The 13868-nt window shown below is 43.5% G+C and overlaps 1 protein-coding gene across 2 annotated transcripts in view; it reads left to right on the top strand.

The window, feature by feature from the left end:
• Epha4 (EPH receptor A4) overlaps positions 1-13868 on the top strand; it is a 146505-nt gene that overhangs the window by 101020 nt on the left and 31617 nt on the right. For both annotated transcript variants that reach the window (XM_057754124.1, XM_057754134.1), the window contains exons 6-7: positions 11039-11163; positions 12743-12902. In XM_057754124.1, coding sequence (XP_057610107.1) covers positions 11039-11163; positions 12743-12902 — 285 coding nt within the window. The remainder of the gene's footprint in view (positions 1-11038; positions 11164-12742; positions 12903-13868) is intronic.

Here is a 13868-nt window from a genome sequence, read left to right on the forward strand (position 1 = left end):
ATCTATCATGTTGGCGTTTAGAGGTTCGGTGATTAAAACCTGTTTAATTGAGGACCAGTCGGGACGCTCGGGATGTCAGAAAGCTAAATGTTGCGGCATTGTCAGGACGATTAGCAGCTGTCTGGGAAACAAAGCGAACCCACAGCCCACGGCCTAGCTTTTCATTTTGCAGGCCTAGGAGGCACAGAGCAAGCTCTCCAGTGGGCTGACAGCTGAAGGGATAGCTTCTTGGTGTGTAGCAGCTGATTCTTCCCTCTCTTGGCTGCTCAGTACAAGAGGCTTTCCTTACGTATTCCAAATAAATATTGGAGGGCATCGTGGGTCACGGAAGACCTGGCTTTGACAAGAGGGGCTCTATCCAAATCATAAACAGAACAGTTGAAATACTCAGTAATTCCTTAATCTATAGAAGCTCAGCATCAACGTCGATCTCACTCAAAGCATCTAGATGAAGGGGAAGTGATGCTGTTTGACTGTGGCCAGATTTACTGCGTCTTTATCTTAACACCGTTGTCTTGCTCAGGCCAATTCCTATAAGTGAGCCCCAAGGGCGAAGCCTTGTCTTCCTCTTGCCTCAAACTGGCATTCTGACTAAGCGAGAAGTTCACACATGGAGTCCTGTGGTGTTTCTGTTGGCAAGTGTTGCCCGATACCCTTCAGAATGCACCCAGAGATCGCTTAAGAAGCATACAGAAAGTAAAAACATCAGCAGACATGCTCAGTGCATGCATAAGGATCCTGGAGCAGAGCAAAGTGCAAGCGACCTCCCAGGTGTGTTTCCCTGTGAGCTGTCATGGGCGATCCTAGGGCCAGCCCCATGGTGGGACTTTAAAATAGCGTCTTGTTAGAAGTGAAATGATAATGCCATTTTCTTCATCACCAAGAACAGGGATCCAGGTACAGTTTTGACCACATGTTTTTATAGCCACTGAAGCTCTAATCTGAAAAATCCGCCTCTTTCTCGACGCATTTGAGTTTTCCCGACCCTGGGAAGTTTACTAAGGATGTTGGATGAATCTATCCATCTCTGGTGGCAGTAATTCACTCTTTGTACACTTTGAAAACCTTAATATTTGTTTTATGATCTCTTTGTCATGAAAACTATATACATAAATATAGAAAAGCGGGTAATACTCTATCATATAGCCATTGAATTGCTTCCAAGCAAACACCTGTTTGACCATCACCTGGACCCAGCACAGAACAATAGAATATTGTAAATCTTTCAAAAGCTTCCCATGTTCCTCTTACCCCTCTTAACTCCAGATACTATTATTTTTATATTTTATTTGATTTTCTATTGTATTATGATTTTATTTGTTTTATTTTATCTCATTTTTTTTTTGTGTGTGTGTGTGTGTGTTTGTTCACTGTGAGGGGATGGAATATCAGAAACTTTGGGATTTGAGTGTGAGCAGAGGCCATATCTGATGACTTTGAGGGGTTCGGGCACCCTGCATAGCGTCTGATGCCCAGTGACGCTGGGAAGACTGACTACATTGTGGTTGCTGCTGTTACTATGGAAAGGAAAGTTAGCTCAAGCTAACTAAGTATAAAATTTCTGTCCAGTGAATGGGCATGGTCGGACAGGCCTTTAACACAACATTCGGGAGGCAGAGGCAGGTAGATCTCCAAATTTGAGGCCAGCCTAGTCTGCAGAGAGAGTTCCAGGACAACCATAACTACCTTCAAGATCTGACCCCAGAAACCTGCCTTTGACAGATTGGCCCCAGTAACAAAGTTTCTATATCTCTCTCAAACAGTACCACCACTGGGGAGCAACTGTTCACCGTGAGTGGGCGGAGGACTTTTTTTCCCCATTCAAACCCTAATGGAAAGGAAATGCAAAACTTTCTGTAGCTCGGTGGGTGAGAATGGGTGGGTGAGAATGCAGGTGTTAGTGCATGGCTTTGAAATTCACCAGTTACAGCGTTATCCTGAGGCAACTCTTTGTCCCATATTCTCCTCGTCTATAAGATGGGATAATAGCAGTGCCTGTTTCATGAGGTTGGTATGAATTAATTCATACCAGACATTTAGAATAAAGCTGGGCCCATCACTGTTGCCTGATGTGGGTTCATTGTGCGTGTCACTGCAGACGCGGTGCGGAGAGAGGAGCCTCTGCGTTTAGTCAGGTGGCCTTGGATTCTAACCCGTTTTATAGCTTCGGTTAAATTCTTTAATTTCTCCTTGCTGGAGTTTCTGAATCTGAAACACAAGAATGATATACTATAACTACTTCAAGGGGTAGTTAAAGGTAGAAAGATGTGTGCTTGTGTGTATGTATGTGTGTGTGTGTGTGTGTGTGTATGTGTGTGTGAGTGGCCTGCATCGAAGGCAGACAGCACCCTTTCACTTACATCTCTGCCCGGCTCTTACCCACATGGGCCCAACACTTCAGCTGTGTAAGCTGTTAATTGTGCAATGGAGACTAAATTACCTCTTTTCTAAAGAGAAAAGCTCATCTAAGGCCGCTGTGTTTCCCATTTCACACAAATAGAAGCATCAGCCGAATCCCTTGGCCTAGTATTTTGTCATTTTGCTGAGCTCACTGGAAGAAGCCGCATGGCTGTGACATGGGCCCCTGCAGAGCCTCACAGCCTCTGGCCCTGCCTCACCTCAGGGTAGCATGCTCCAGGTCCTCACAAATGACTGGGGATCTGCCATCATCCATAGCCAGGAACTAGAGGGAACCTGGACACCATTTTGGCAGCTTCAGACCACAGATCAATCTTCTATTGGCCACAGTACACTACACTTCATTTGAGTTCATTGTTATGAAAATGCCTTTTTGGCTAAATGACCCCACTTCACTCTAGTGGGCACCTGCTCTAACCCTCAGTGTTCACAAGTGGGTTATTGCAATAAAATGTAATTTCTTACTGAAGTCACATTCAGTTGGTGGTGATGGGGGGAGAGTTGGCATGGGGCCTCCAGGATAGTCCGGGGTTGGCATCAGCCCCCAGCTGGCAGATTGCAGATGAGAGAGAATGGAAAGTCACAAGGGAGATATTCATGAGTGAGTCTAGAAAATAAGTAATTACTTCAGCCAAATTCCATAGCCTCAGACTCGGTCATATGATCAGGCTTGGATACAAAGACGTCTAGGAATGCGGTTTCAGCTGAGCGGCTCCATCTTTGAAACAGCTCTTTGGGTAAAGGGAACTCACATCTCTGGTCAGTAACCCAAGGGAATGCATCTCTACACTTCCCACTGCGGCACACAAGCACTGTACGTAAAAGTTAAGAGCATCACGTCCCATGGCTTAGAGCTTTATCCCTGGTTCTCTGTAAAGAGTCGGTTGAAAATAATTTGCTGCCCATCTCTTGGGGCTGGGCGAGGAAACAACTTTATACAGTTTTGATTCCACAGTAAGCCAAAAACACTGACTGAACAGTAGCAAAGTCTGACCCCTTACATCGAAGTGTTCCAAACATCAGATTCTCCCAGTCCTTGGAAGCCGCGGCTCGGTTGTGCCCTCCAGTCAACATTTGCATGCCGCGCTTGCGCTGGAGTGTTTGTTGAAAATACGTGCTGCCCTAGAAAAATCACGGTCTGGAAAACATGCAGTCTTCCAATATTGCAAAGTTTAAAATTGATCCATATGGATCCATCCATATTTAAATCTAAATAAATGTCATTTCATTCAGACTCATCTGAAGATTTTGGCTGAAATTTTAGCTGTGTGTTTTTTCGTCAAAATGAAAAACAAAAGCCAATACAGCTTTTGTTTTTCTGTACCTTTTACTTAGTTGTCGTTATTTTTTAAAAAAATTTCGGATCGTTGTTGTGGCCTTTGTTTTTGAGATAAGAACTCACGCTATAACTCAATCTGGTCTGAAACTATTAAGCTCAGGATGGCCTTGAACTCAGGGCAGTCTTCCTGCCTTGACGCCCCCCTCCCGCCCTTCCCCACTTCCCCATGCCTCCAGATTACAGATGAATACCACCAAGCCCAGCTGCTTAGTTTCAAAACTATAATGTGCTCACGTGGAGTAGGAACTTGACAACTTCCGAGCTTTGGGGAGAAGGGTAGGGCTCTTACACAGTGGATCCTGAGGTGACTGAGTTTTCTAATGATTTTACTGGGGAGTAAAGCAGCAAAGGTAATCCAACTGACTAAATATAATAAACATCACGCATGTGAGAAGCTTTTGGTATTATTAAACACTATAAAAATACTTGTACTAAAAAACCGAGTCTATAGGAACTGCTTGGTGGTTAGTTCCTGAAGCCATAGATATTGCCAAGCCCATGGAGAAAAATGCTTTTCTCTCCTTGAATGTGGGAGAAAGCAATTAATATTAGTTCCAGAGTCTTTAGCATCTCCGAGATGCAAAACCCTTAATCACAAAGATATCATTAGTGCTCTGGAGCATTTAATTTTGATGCTTGACAGCATTTTAAAATGCACAAACCTTTGATAAGGAGCAAATCAGAGCCGTGGTGTGGAATTAAGAAAGAGGAGAATGAACAAAAACCACCTTAAGCTCTAAGTAATTAAAGTTAAATATACTCTTTGAATAAAGCAGGGATATTTATAAACTGTGGGTTTATCTTTCCTATCAGGAAAAGACCCTTTGAGTAAACATCATCTATTTAAAGCTGGAGTCTAGGGTGGGAGAAAGGTAGCCTTGCTGTGGCCAAGCCGCCTCCCTTCCAAACAATGGCTAGTGTAGCATCACATCCACACACTCAGGCCTCCTAACTTTGAGGGGCTGTTTTCACTCTTTGTTACCTGTGTCTGTTTGTTTTCTGCCCTATCCACCACCACCACCATCCTGCCCCAAAATCTAATTTGAATGAAAAGCAATTGGGTCATTATAGCTGTTTCTCTGCCCCTATAAATTCCCCCATATAGTTTTTCATTTGTAGCCCACAATGCTGACCGGACTCAAGAAAGTAATGGTACAGACCAGGAGTGGAGCCCATCTTTCCCTGTGTCTATTCTCCTTGTCTCCTTTTCTCTTCCCCATCCCATTTGGGTGTCACCGGCACCAAACTGCAGCAATAAAATGAGTTGTAGGTGTTTAATGGCAAGTCATTGAGAAAGCGGATAAAAGAAAATTGCGGTAGTCACATCAGTGGGGAGCAAGGAGAACTGCTGAGCTTTGAACCAAAGAAAGTTAAATTTACCATTTCTTAAGGGAACCACCTCTGTGTGACATCAAGGCACCGCCTTTAAATTCCCCCTCCTGATGAAATGTGCCACTGTTAGAGTCATGACGGAACCCTCTAATCTATGCAGTTTCTGTTTATCCAGAACACACACATGAAGATAAAACTGCGTGTGCCCTCTGAATGCTTTGTTCTCTGTTCTCAAACCAGTTGCATTCACAGGCACAGAGCAAATAGAAAGTCTAAATTCTCCCTTTCTCGAATAATGTGTGGAATTCTGGATGAGGAATAACGTGTGTGTGTGTGTGTGTGTGTGTGTGTGTGTGTGTGTGTGTGTGTGTGTGGTCATCTTAGTATTCTATTAGGAAGTTCAAATTATCCAATTTCCAAACTTGGGTGAATTTTTCCCGTTTCTCTTCTTGAGGGTTTTTCTCGAATTTACAGCAATTTTACTTTTTTCTATCAGTGTGTGGAAAGATAGTCAGTTCCAATTGTTCAATCTTGGCGCTCCTAGTCTGACTGCAGAGGGCTCTTGATCCCTCTTATGCTTCTGCAACCTGGTAGATGTATGTGTGTGTGTGTGTGTGTGTGTGTGTGTGTGTGTGTGTGTATGTGTATGTATAAACTAGTGATGACTTTCGCTCCAGCTGCCTGTCTGCAGTGGTCCATGTAGCCATGTAGCCTTACATAACAAAATGAATTGCTGGGGACTTCTGGATTTCGGGAGGTGACCTGAGAATGTCATCTGTGTCCTGACAATTAAGAAAAGTATTTGCACACATCCCAGAGGCACAGATGAGTAACGCTGAATAAATTGTCAACACCTTTGTCAGCCTGAAGAGTGGTCCTCTCAAAACGTCTGGAGCAGGTGCAATGAGGCCTGGCTTTTCTGGTAGCTTACATTTGAATGGCATTTTACAGCCCGAGTGTTTGAAAAGTGTTCAGAACCATCATGCTGCCCCCCAAAAGAGAGGTACCATTTGTAATTAGAATTGTCATTTGTTTCGCCCCCAATTGTCAATGTCTTGGTTAAACTAAATGACAAAAATGAAGTCACAGAAGAGCATAAGAGGGAGGTCCAGACGGAGTGTTTGAAGGATGACTCACGAGTAGCCCTTAATATTCAGGACTCGTTCCACTGTCCACAGATAAAGTGGATCAATTTTAACATTTAGTTCATGATTATCCATTCAAATGTATTGACCACCCACGATATGTGCTAGCCTTCCTGAATCCCAAGGATGGAGAGACAGGCAAAGCAAGACCCACCCCTAAAGCAAGCATCCCAACAGCTTCAGCTTGTGTCAGGAAACATTGAATCAAGAACAGGCCAGGGACTTGCCCAAGATGGAAACTAACACATTTTAGAATAGACAATTTTGTTTTTTCTTGTTTTCTCAAAGTTTTTTTCTTTTTTTCAGATCAGTAAAGCCTTCTACTAAACCATTTATGTAAAAAAAAAAATGCCGAAGTGATGTGGATTGAATAAGTTTTTCCATCTTTTCCTTATTTTTCCTGCCTTGGAGGTCTTCCTCACACAACCCAGAGGCGAAAGGTTCATGTTGCTTGCAGCAGGTCCTCCTCACACAAGGTCTTCTCTTTCCCTCCCTCCCTCCCTCCCTCCCTCCCTCCCTCCCTCCCTCCCTCCCTCCCTCCCTCCCTCCCTCCCTCCCTCCCTCTCCTCCTCCTCCTCCTTCTTTCTTTCTTTCTTTCTTTCTTTCTTTCTTTCTTTCTTTCTTTCTTTCTTTCTTTCTTTCTTTCTTTCTTTCTTTCTTTCTTTTTCTCTTTTCTCTTTCCAAGAAAGGGTTTCATGAGACCTAAGCTGGTTTCTGTATTTATTTATGAAGTAGCAAAGTTTCGCCTGAATCTCTGATTCTCCTGCATCCTCTCTCCCGTGCTAGGATTATAGGTGTGCTCCACCATTTCCCAAACTAAAATGTCAGAAAAAACTTCAGAGCCCTCAGAAAGTTCTTCTCTCATGGAAGAATACTGTCTCCAAAGGTGATGGGAAGGAGTTCCACCAACCATAACAAACCTACAGGCAACTGTCAGGTCTTTTTCTATATGATTTTCTTATATTGACTAAAATTCCTATAATGATTTACCGTGTTTTGAGCTAAACATTGTCTTGTTTTGTTTTCAATTCTAGTTGGGGCCTTAGTATTATTTATCTAGTCACCTTGTTTTGTTGACAGGGTAACAGAGCCTTGGCGTGTTAGAACACAAAATCCACAACATTTCTGAAGGGGCCAGGCAGGCTGGCACACGCCTTTAATAATTCCAGCACTCTCTGAATTTGAAGCCAACCTGGTCTACAAATTGAGTTTCAGGACAGCCAGTGCTATACAGAGAAACTGTCTTGAAAAGCCAAAATAAAAATAAATAAATAAAACACAAAGAAAGAAAAGAAAAAATGCATTTCTAGATGGACTGGGGATAGACAGTGTGGATAGATACCAGTGGTGGCATTGAAGGTGGTCCTAGGATGGGACCACTGGATTGTTACAAAAGAAGGAATTGCCCTGTGTGTAAAGTTAGGTTTTTTTTTTGTTTCTTCTCAACATCCTCTGAGTAATTTTGAGTATGCCAAGGTCAGGATCTCAAGTCGGAGACTGGGTAGCCTCAATGTTTTTTTTTTTTTTTTTAACGCTGGCAAATCTCACATTGTAACGAAGCTTGGGAAAGCAATTATGCCTAGGGAAGGCTGATAAAGTGGTTTCACTAACATTTGATATTTTTATGGTTATCTGTCATTAATTGGAAGTAATAATAGTGTTTAGCTTGTTAATGGGAAGTTTTCTTCCCAGATAACAGTTTTCAGTAAATAGTGTGTGTATTTAAGAAGATCGCTTATTCACGATACAGCTCGGAGCGGGTGGCCAGCAACCGGGTGGTACGAGAGGACCAATGCTTGGGAACCACGGGGCTAAGAGGAAGACCGGGGCATTCCATTGCCAAATACCTCATCTAGGGAGCGAGCTGCAGGCAGGCACACGTGGCAAGCTGATGGCTTCCAGATGCAGACTTGGAGGCTGCGTTGGAAATAGGCTAGATAAAGAAAGGCAAGGGGTGAGCCCATGTGCGGCTTATGATGTGAAGGGCATCCACACTGCTTCTTGTCCAGGCCTCCTCCTTCCCAGGGGAAGGGCGAAGGAAGCTGTTCTGAGAGGACATGGCGTGTAGGCCTGACCTAGGTGTCTTTCCCAGAGTCACAGATTGTCTTTGTCACCATGCCCATTCCAACACCCCTCTTGAGAACAGCTGGTCAAGAACGGATTCAGATATGACAGTCCAATCACGGGGTACTTTTGTGAATTAGAGATGTTTAGCCCGTACTTCTGTAGGATGACACCAGAGGCATGCATCAACTCCGAACTCCTCTGACCGCCCTCATCCCGTCCTTTTCATCATCTTTCCTACCCATTGCATGTCTCGTCCACTTCTCTCTCTCCTGCCTTCTATGACACCTCAGACAAGATCCACTCTGTCCATTTTATTTCACGTCGGCGCACATCCGTTTTCCAAGTAGGTGTGCATTAAGGATATTCTATTAACAAACAGGCTCGTATTGTGTTGTCAACTCCCTGCTCGAGAGTTCCAAACGCCCGAGCTGAGCTCCGATTCCCTCTGAATGGCTCTAAGAAGGCTGATGCTCAACACGACCTGAAATGGATTCATTTCTCCTTGGAGCGATGTCCTGACGACCTAGCCAGAGAGAAACCGCTTGCGTTCAGCGGTTCTCTCTGAGGGCAGACAGGCAATTGTTGCCCAAGGAGTCTGTCGATTTTTCAGAATCTAACTCGAGACTGTTTCGGAGAGAAAGTTCATTTGATAATTTTCTGATTTGTTTCCCCCCTGCCTTTTCCTCTGATGGCTTCGCTTTTCGGTTTCATTTCCCAGTCTTGAACATTGGACTTTAAAGAGGCCCCCTTTATGGAGTGTGTGCTAAGTACTCTGTTAGGCAATGTATTTTTTACCTGGAGTAAAACGGCTTCTCACAGTCAGGGAGCCTTCTCAACCTGGACACCTCTCTACCTCTATACAGGATAAAAGTTCTATGCCAGTCAGTAAAGAAAAAAGCGTGTGTGATTGTGAGTGTGTGTGTGTGTGTGTGTGTGTGTGTGTGTGTGAATACATCTAACGAGCACATTTCCGTTTCTCATTTTCCTCAGATGTTCCGTGGCTTCCATATGTCTGTTGCATGCGGCTTTGTTCAACCAGTTGGGTATTACTAACCTTGGCCTTGCCTTTGATGGAGACCATGTGTCTGAACTGTATCTTTCACTGGTGTTTATGCCTGAGTTCCAATCTGGGATAGTGGAGAGAGAGAAAGAGGAGGGAGGAAGAGAGAGAGGAGCATTGGGAGGGATGTCAGAAGCTATGTTTCCATCTTTCAGCATCTCCAACAGAGATGTCAGACTGTCAATATCGGTGTATAGGAGACAACCCTTGCTAGATTGGCTCTGTCATGGAGACTTGCTTTTACGACTGGCCTGTCCTCTTCATTCCGCCACCAGGATACACATCCCATGTGGTCAGCTGGTTCTGACGCTTTCCATATTCTGGTTCTGGTGCTAATTTGTTTTACTTACTGTTTCTTGCATTGAGAATTGCCAGTCCCGTGGGTACTGGGGGTGGGTGGGCGAGTGGGAGAGGATAACACTCATTGGTTGGAAGCCTGTTTTCACCTATTCCCACAGTTTTGGGGAGTAAGTGACTATGCTTTCAATTTAACAACCCCCCCTAATCTCTGGTCCTTCAGGCCAGCTTTGTGAGATAAGATGAAGGATTTCGTGAAAGTTTCCTCTTCTCTCTGGGGATTGGCCGTTGGCACGGGTCCACGTCTGTCACAGCAGAGCTGCTAACAGCTGGCTGGAGATGACAGAACCGCAGAGGAGAGATGCAAGCACTGGGCAGCCTGATTTCATAAATCTCAAGTATGCACACACATCCCCCCACTGCCCCCGCTTCAAGAACATAACCAAAAAGACTGCTTTCATGTCTTTCTCAGTGGAAGGGAAGGTTTGCCACTCAGCAGGCACAGGAACAATTTCAACTCTTATAGAATGGTTGCATAATGTCATTTATGTCCAGAGAGACCATTGCGGTTTTATTTGTGTTCTTCATTATTTCCATGGCCGTGTTCAAACGGAAAAGTCTTGCTGTAATTAAGCAGTCCCTTTATTTATATTGGAAAGTAGATAAATCCTTTGCCTTCCAGCACTCCCCACCGTAACTGTGGAAGGATGCGGAGTCTCCCCTGCTTGTCAGTAAGATGCATCAGTACTTGGGTAGACCTTGAAGGCAAGTTGGTCCTGAGGCAACTATGGCTTGAAAAACAAACACCTCAGGCAGCATGCCCTGTACCCACAGCCCAACAGAAAAAAGTGTTTTTAGGTACCAGGGAAATGGCCCTGTGAACTTTTAGAGTCAACAACCCTTTGCTTCACTGTGCATGTGCGTGCGTGCGTGCATGCATGCACATGCGCATGCAGAGGCCACTGGATGTTGAGTATGAAAGGATACCCAGTGTCCTCCTCTATCACTGATTCTCCATTCACCTCCCTAGTTCCAAGGTCACAGATTATTGTCAACCACACCTGGCTTTTTTTGTGCGAGCTGGGGGATTCAAACTCGGGTCCTGATGATTGCAGAGCAAGCGCTCCACCCACTGAGCCATGTCCTAGGTCCTCCTCATAGATGGTTTTTTAAATAAAAGTCATATACAAAGCAAAGTCTGGTGATGATGGTAATGGAAAATGCTGAGCTGGTCTGGAGAACGGTAGCGTGGCCAGGAGGAAGATGATGCCAATGAACTTGCTGAAGTAAATGAAACTGTTGAGTGATGGTTCTTAAGATGCGGTTCTTTCTAAAGGAAGATCCTTTCTTTTTTTTTTTCTCCCTCTCTCCCCCTGATAGCGCCATCATCCATTGCTTTGGTCCAGGCTAAAGAAGTAACAAGATACAGTGTGGCTCTGGCTTGGTTGGAACCAGATCGGCCAAATGGAGTGATCTTAGAATATGAAGTCAAGTATTATGAAAAGGTATAATATTTCCCTCACTTCCTTCTTCCAACTCTTTTTTTTCCTTCTTTCTATTCCTTCCCCTCCCTTCCTCAAGTACTAAACAGTTCTACATCATGAGACAGCAATCAATACCAAAATCAAATGCATCTTGACTCCCAACAAAATTTGATTATGAAATGTAATATTTGGCTTGTTACCTTGGAAAACACACATTATGTTCTAATATAATTACATTTTCTTTCTAATAGAAGAAATCAAGACCTAATCTATATACTTTCTGTTATTGAGAATGACTCATAGCTGCTAAAATAATGATATGTTTAAGCCGAATACTGCTGTTCAAAATGAAGGTGTGGGTTTTGATGACTTTTAACAGAAAACTGGGTGAGGAAAATTACGTTCTTAATCCCCTTATAGAAAGACATTAATTTTGTAAATAAATTGTCTCTGAAAGGACAGAGTTCTAAAGAGAGCTATTTGCATCCAAGCTTGTCCTGAAAATGAACAATCTTTTTGTTTTTGTTTTGTAAGGTTTGTTATGTATAGTTATGTGTTCTGTCTGCATGTATGCCTGCAGGCCAGAAGAGGGTACCAGATCCAATTAGAGATGGTTGTGAACTACCATGTGGCTGCTGGGAATTGAACTCAGGACCTCTGGAAGAGCAGCCAGTGCTCTTAACCGCTGAGCCATCTCTCTAGTCCCTTGTTTTTATTTTTCAAGACAAAGTTTTTTTTTTTTTTTTTTTTTTTTTTTCTGTGCAGCTCTGGCTGTCCTGGAACCCACTCCATAGACCAGGCTGGCCTTGAACTCAGAGATCCACCTGCCTCTGCCTCCCAAGTACTGGGATTAAAGACATTGCTTATTGACTTCCTTAGTAGAAGCAGAAAGATGACTGCATTGTTTAATCAATATAAGATTACAGTATTTTTGCCATTTTCCAGACAGAAAGGAACCTTTTAAGTGAGGCAGCATATCAAGTAGAAGGAATAGAAGTGGGTATATTGGTTTCTGATGTACAGTTATGTCCTGGTCCACACTGAGGAGGACTCAAGGACATGGACAAGGGATGAGACTCTGAAATGAAGATCAGGATGCTGATTTCAGGTTTTTAATAATCTTAGGGTTTAGGGAGACCATCAACCATCATTTGATTTTTTTTTTTTTTTTTCGAGACAGGGTTTCTCTGTAGCTTTTGGTTCCTGTCCTGGAACTAGCTCTTGTAGACCAGGCTGGCCTCGAACTCACAGAGATCCACCTGCCTCTGCCTCCTGAGTGCTGGGATTAAAGGTGTGCGCCACCACCGCCCGGCTTTCATTTGATATTCTTTACAAAATCAGATTGTTTCATCCTCAACATCCCCAAGAATTGGAAATAAAAATAATGACCAACGTCAGCAATGACCTAAAACTCGGTCCTTTTCTTGAGCCTGTAAGAAATGACACCAGAACTTCGACACTGCAAGCGCTGCAGAGCGTTTCAGAGAGCACGGGGCATGGAGAACATACCCAATGTCGGGTCACTCACTTCTGTCTCCTACCTAGAGTCGGAGGACACATCTTGCCACCTCACCAAATTTGCTTTCCTGAAATCTTGTAGGATCAGAATGAACGAAGCTATCGCATAGTTCGGACAGCTGCCAGGAACACGGATATCAAAGGCCTGAACCCTCTGACTTCCTATGTGTTCCACGTACGAGCCAGGACTGCTGCTGGCTATGGAGACTTCAGTGAGCCCTTAGAGGTCACCACCAATACAGGTAAAGAGACCACCCAGATGCCACCCGTCCCCAGATGCTTTTACTTATAGTTTGAGCCCTACTCTGACGAAATCCAAAAACCTGTGCATAATTTTTGGCTAGGTAAGCATTTGACTACTTTGGACATTTGCATAAAACAAGATAACCTGTGTCTACTTATTAGAAACTCTCATGCTGTTTAGAGAACATTTTTCGCAATAGCGTCTTATCTCTCTTCCCGTGAATGAAAAATGATGTCAATGTTAGTCTTTTTGAACCTTCTATTCAACCATGAATAATGGGTATACTAACCTGACTAATTGAGGGTTCTGTAGCCACCCCACATTAAGAAAAGTTTTCTTCCTGAGAAGATTAAAGAACGAACCAAAATTACCCATTTTTTCCCTACTTATTTCTAGGAATCTGTTTAAATCGTGTCATTAGGGTGCATGCGTGTTTTTACGTCCTTTGTACACCATTAAGTCTTGCTCCCTGGAGAGCTTGGAATGGCTAACTGAACAAAAGTTTTTTAGATGAGAGATGCCTCCTCCTTAATTACCGAACCCAAGCTGAGCCTACTTGATAAAAAGATGGTGGGACTGAAATTTCAGCATCTGTTACAGATGCTGAAGTTATTAAACGAGAATGAAGAAGACAGATGAGAAAGTTGAGATGTCTCTATAGGACACATATCCTTGATGTTATGCAGGAAAGCTTTAAGGAGAGGAGGCTTTGAGCCCACCTTTAATAGGTTGGTTTTTAATAGCTGTGTATGGAAGTAGACCATTCGGGATCATTTGTCCCTTCTGAACTTTCCAAATGTCTCTTCACCAAGGAATGTATTTTTGTTTTTCATTATGTAAGACTTTTAACAAAGAGGATATGAAGGCATCAAAGCACGTATTTTTAGGTTCATCACAGAACGGCTTAAAAGAATGTGTGTGTGGTGTGTTTGCTTTAGAAGATGCTATTGCATAGACAGCTTCA

This window comes from Chionomys nivalis, chromosome 2 (assembly GCF_950005125.1).
Source record: "Chionomys nivalis chromosome 2, mChiNiv1.1, whole genome shotgun sequence".
NCBI lineage: Eukaryota > Metazoa > Chordata > Mammalia > Rodentia > Cricetidae > Chionomys > Chionomys nivalis.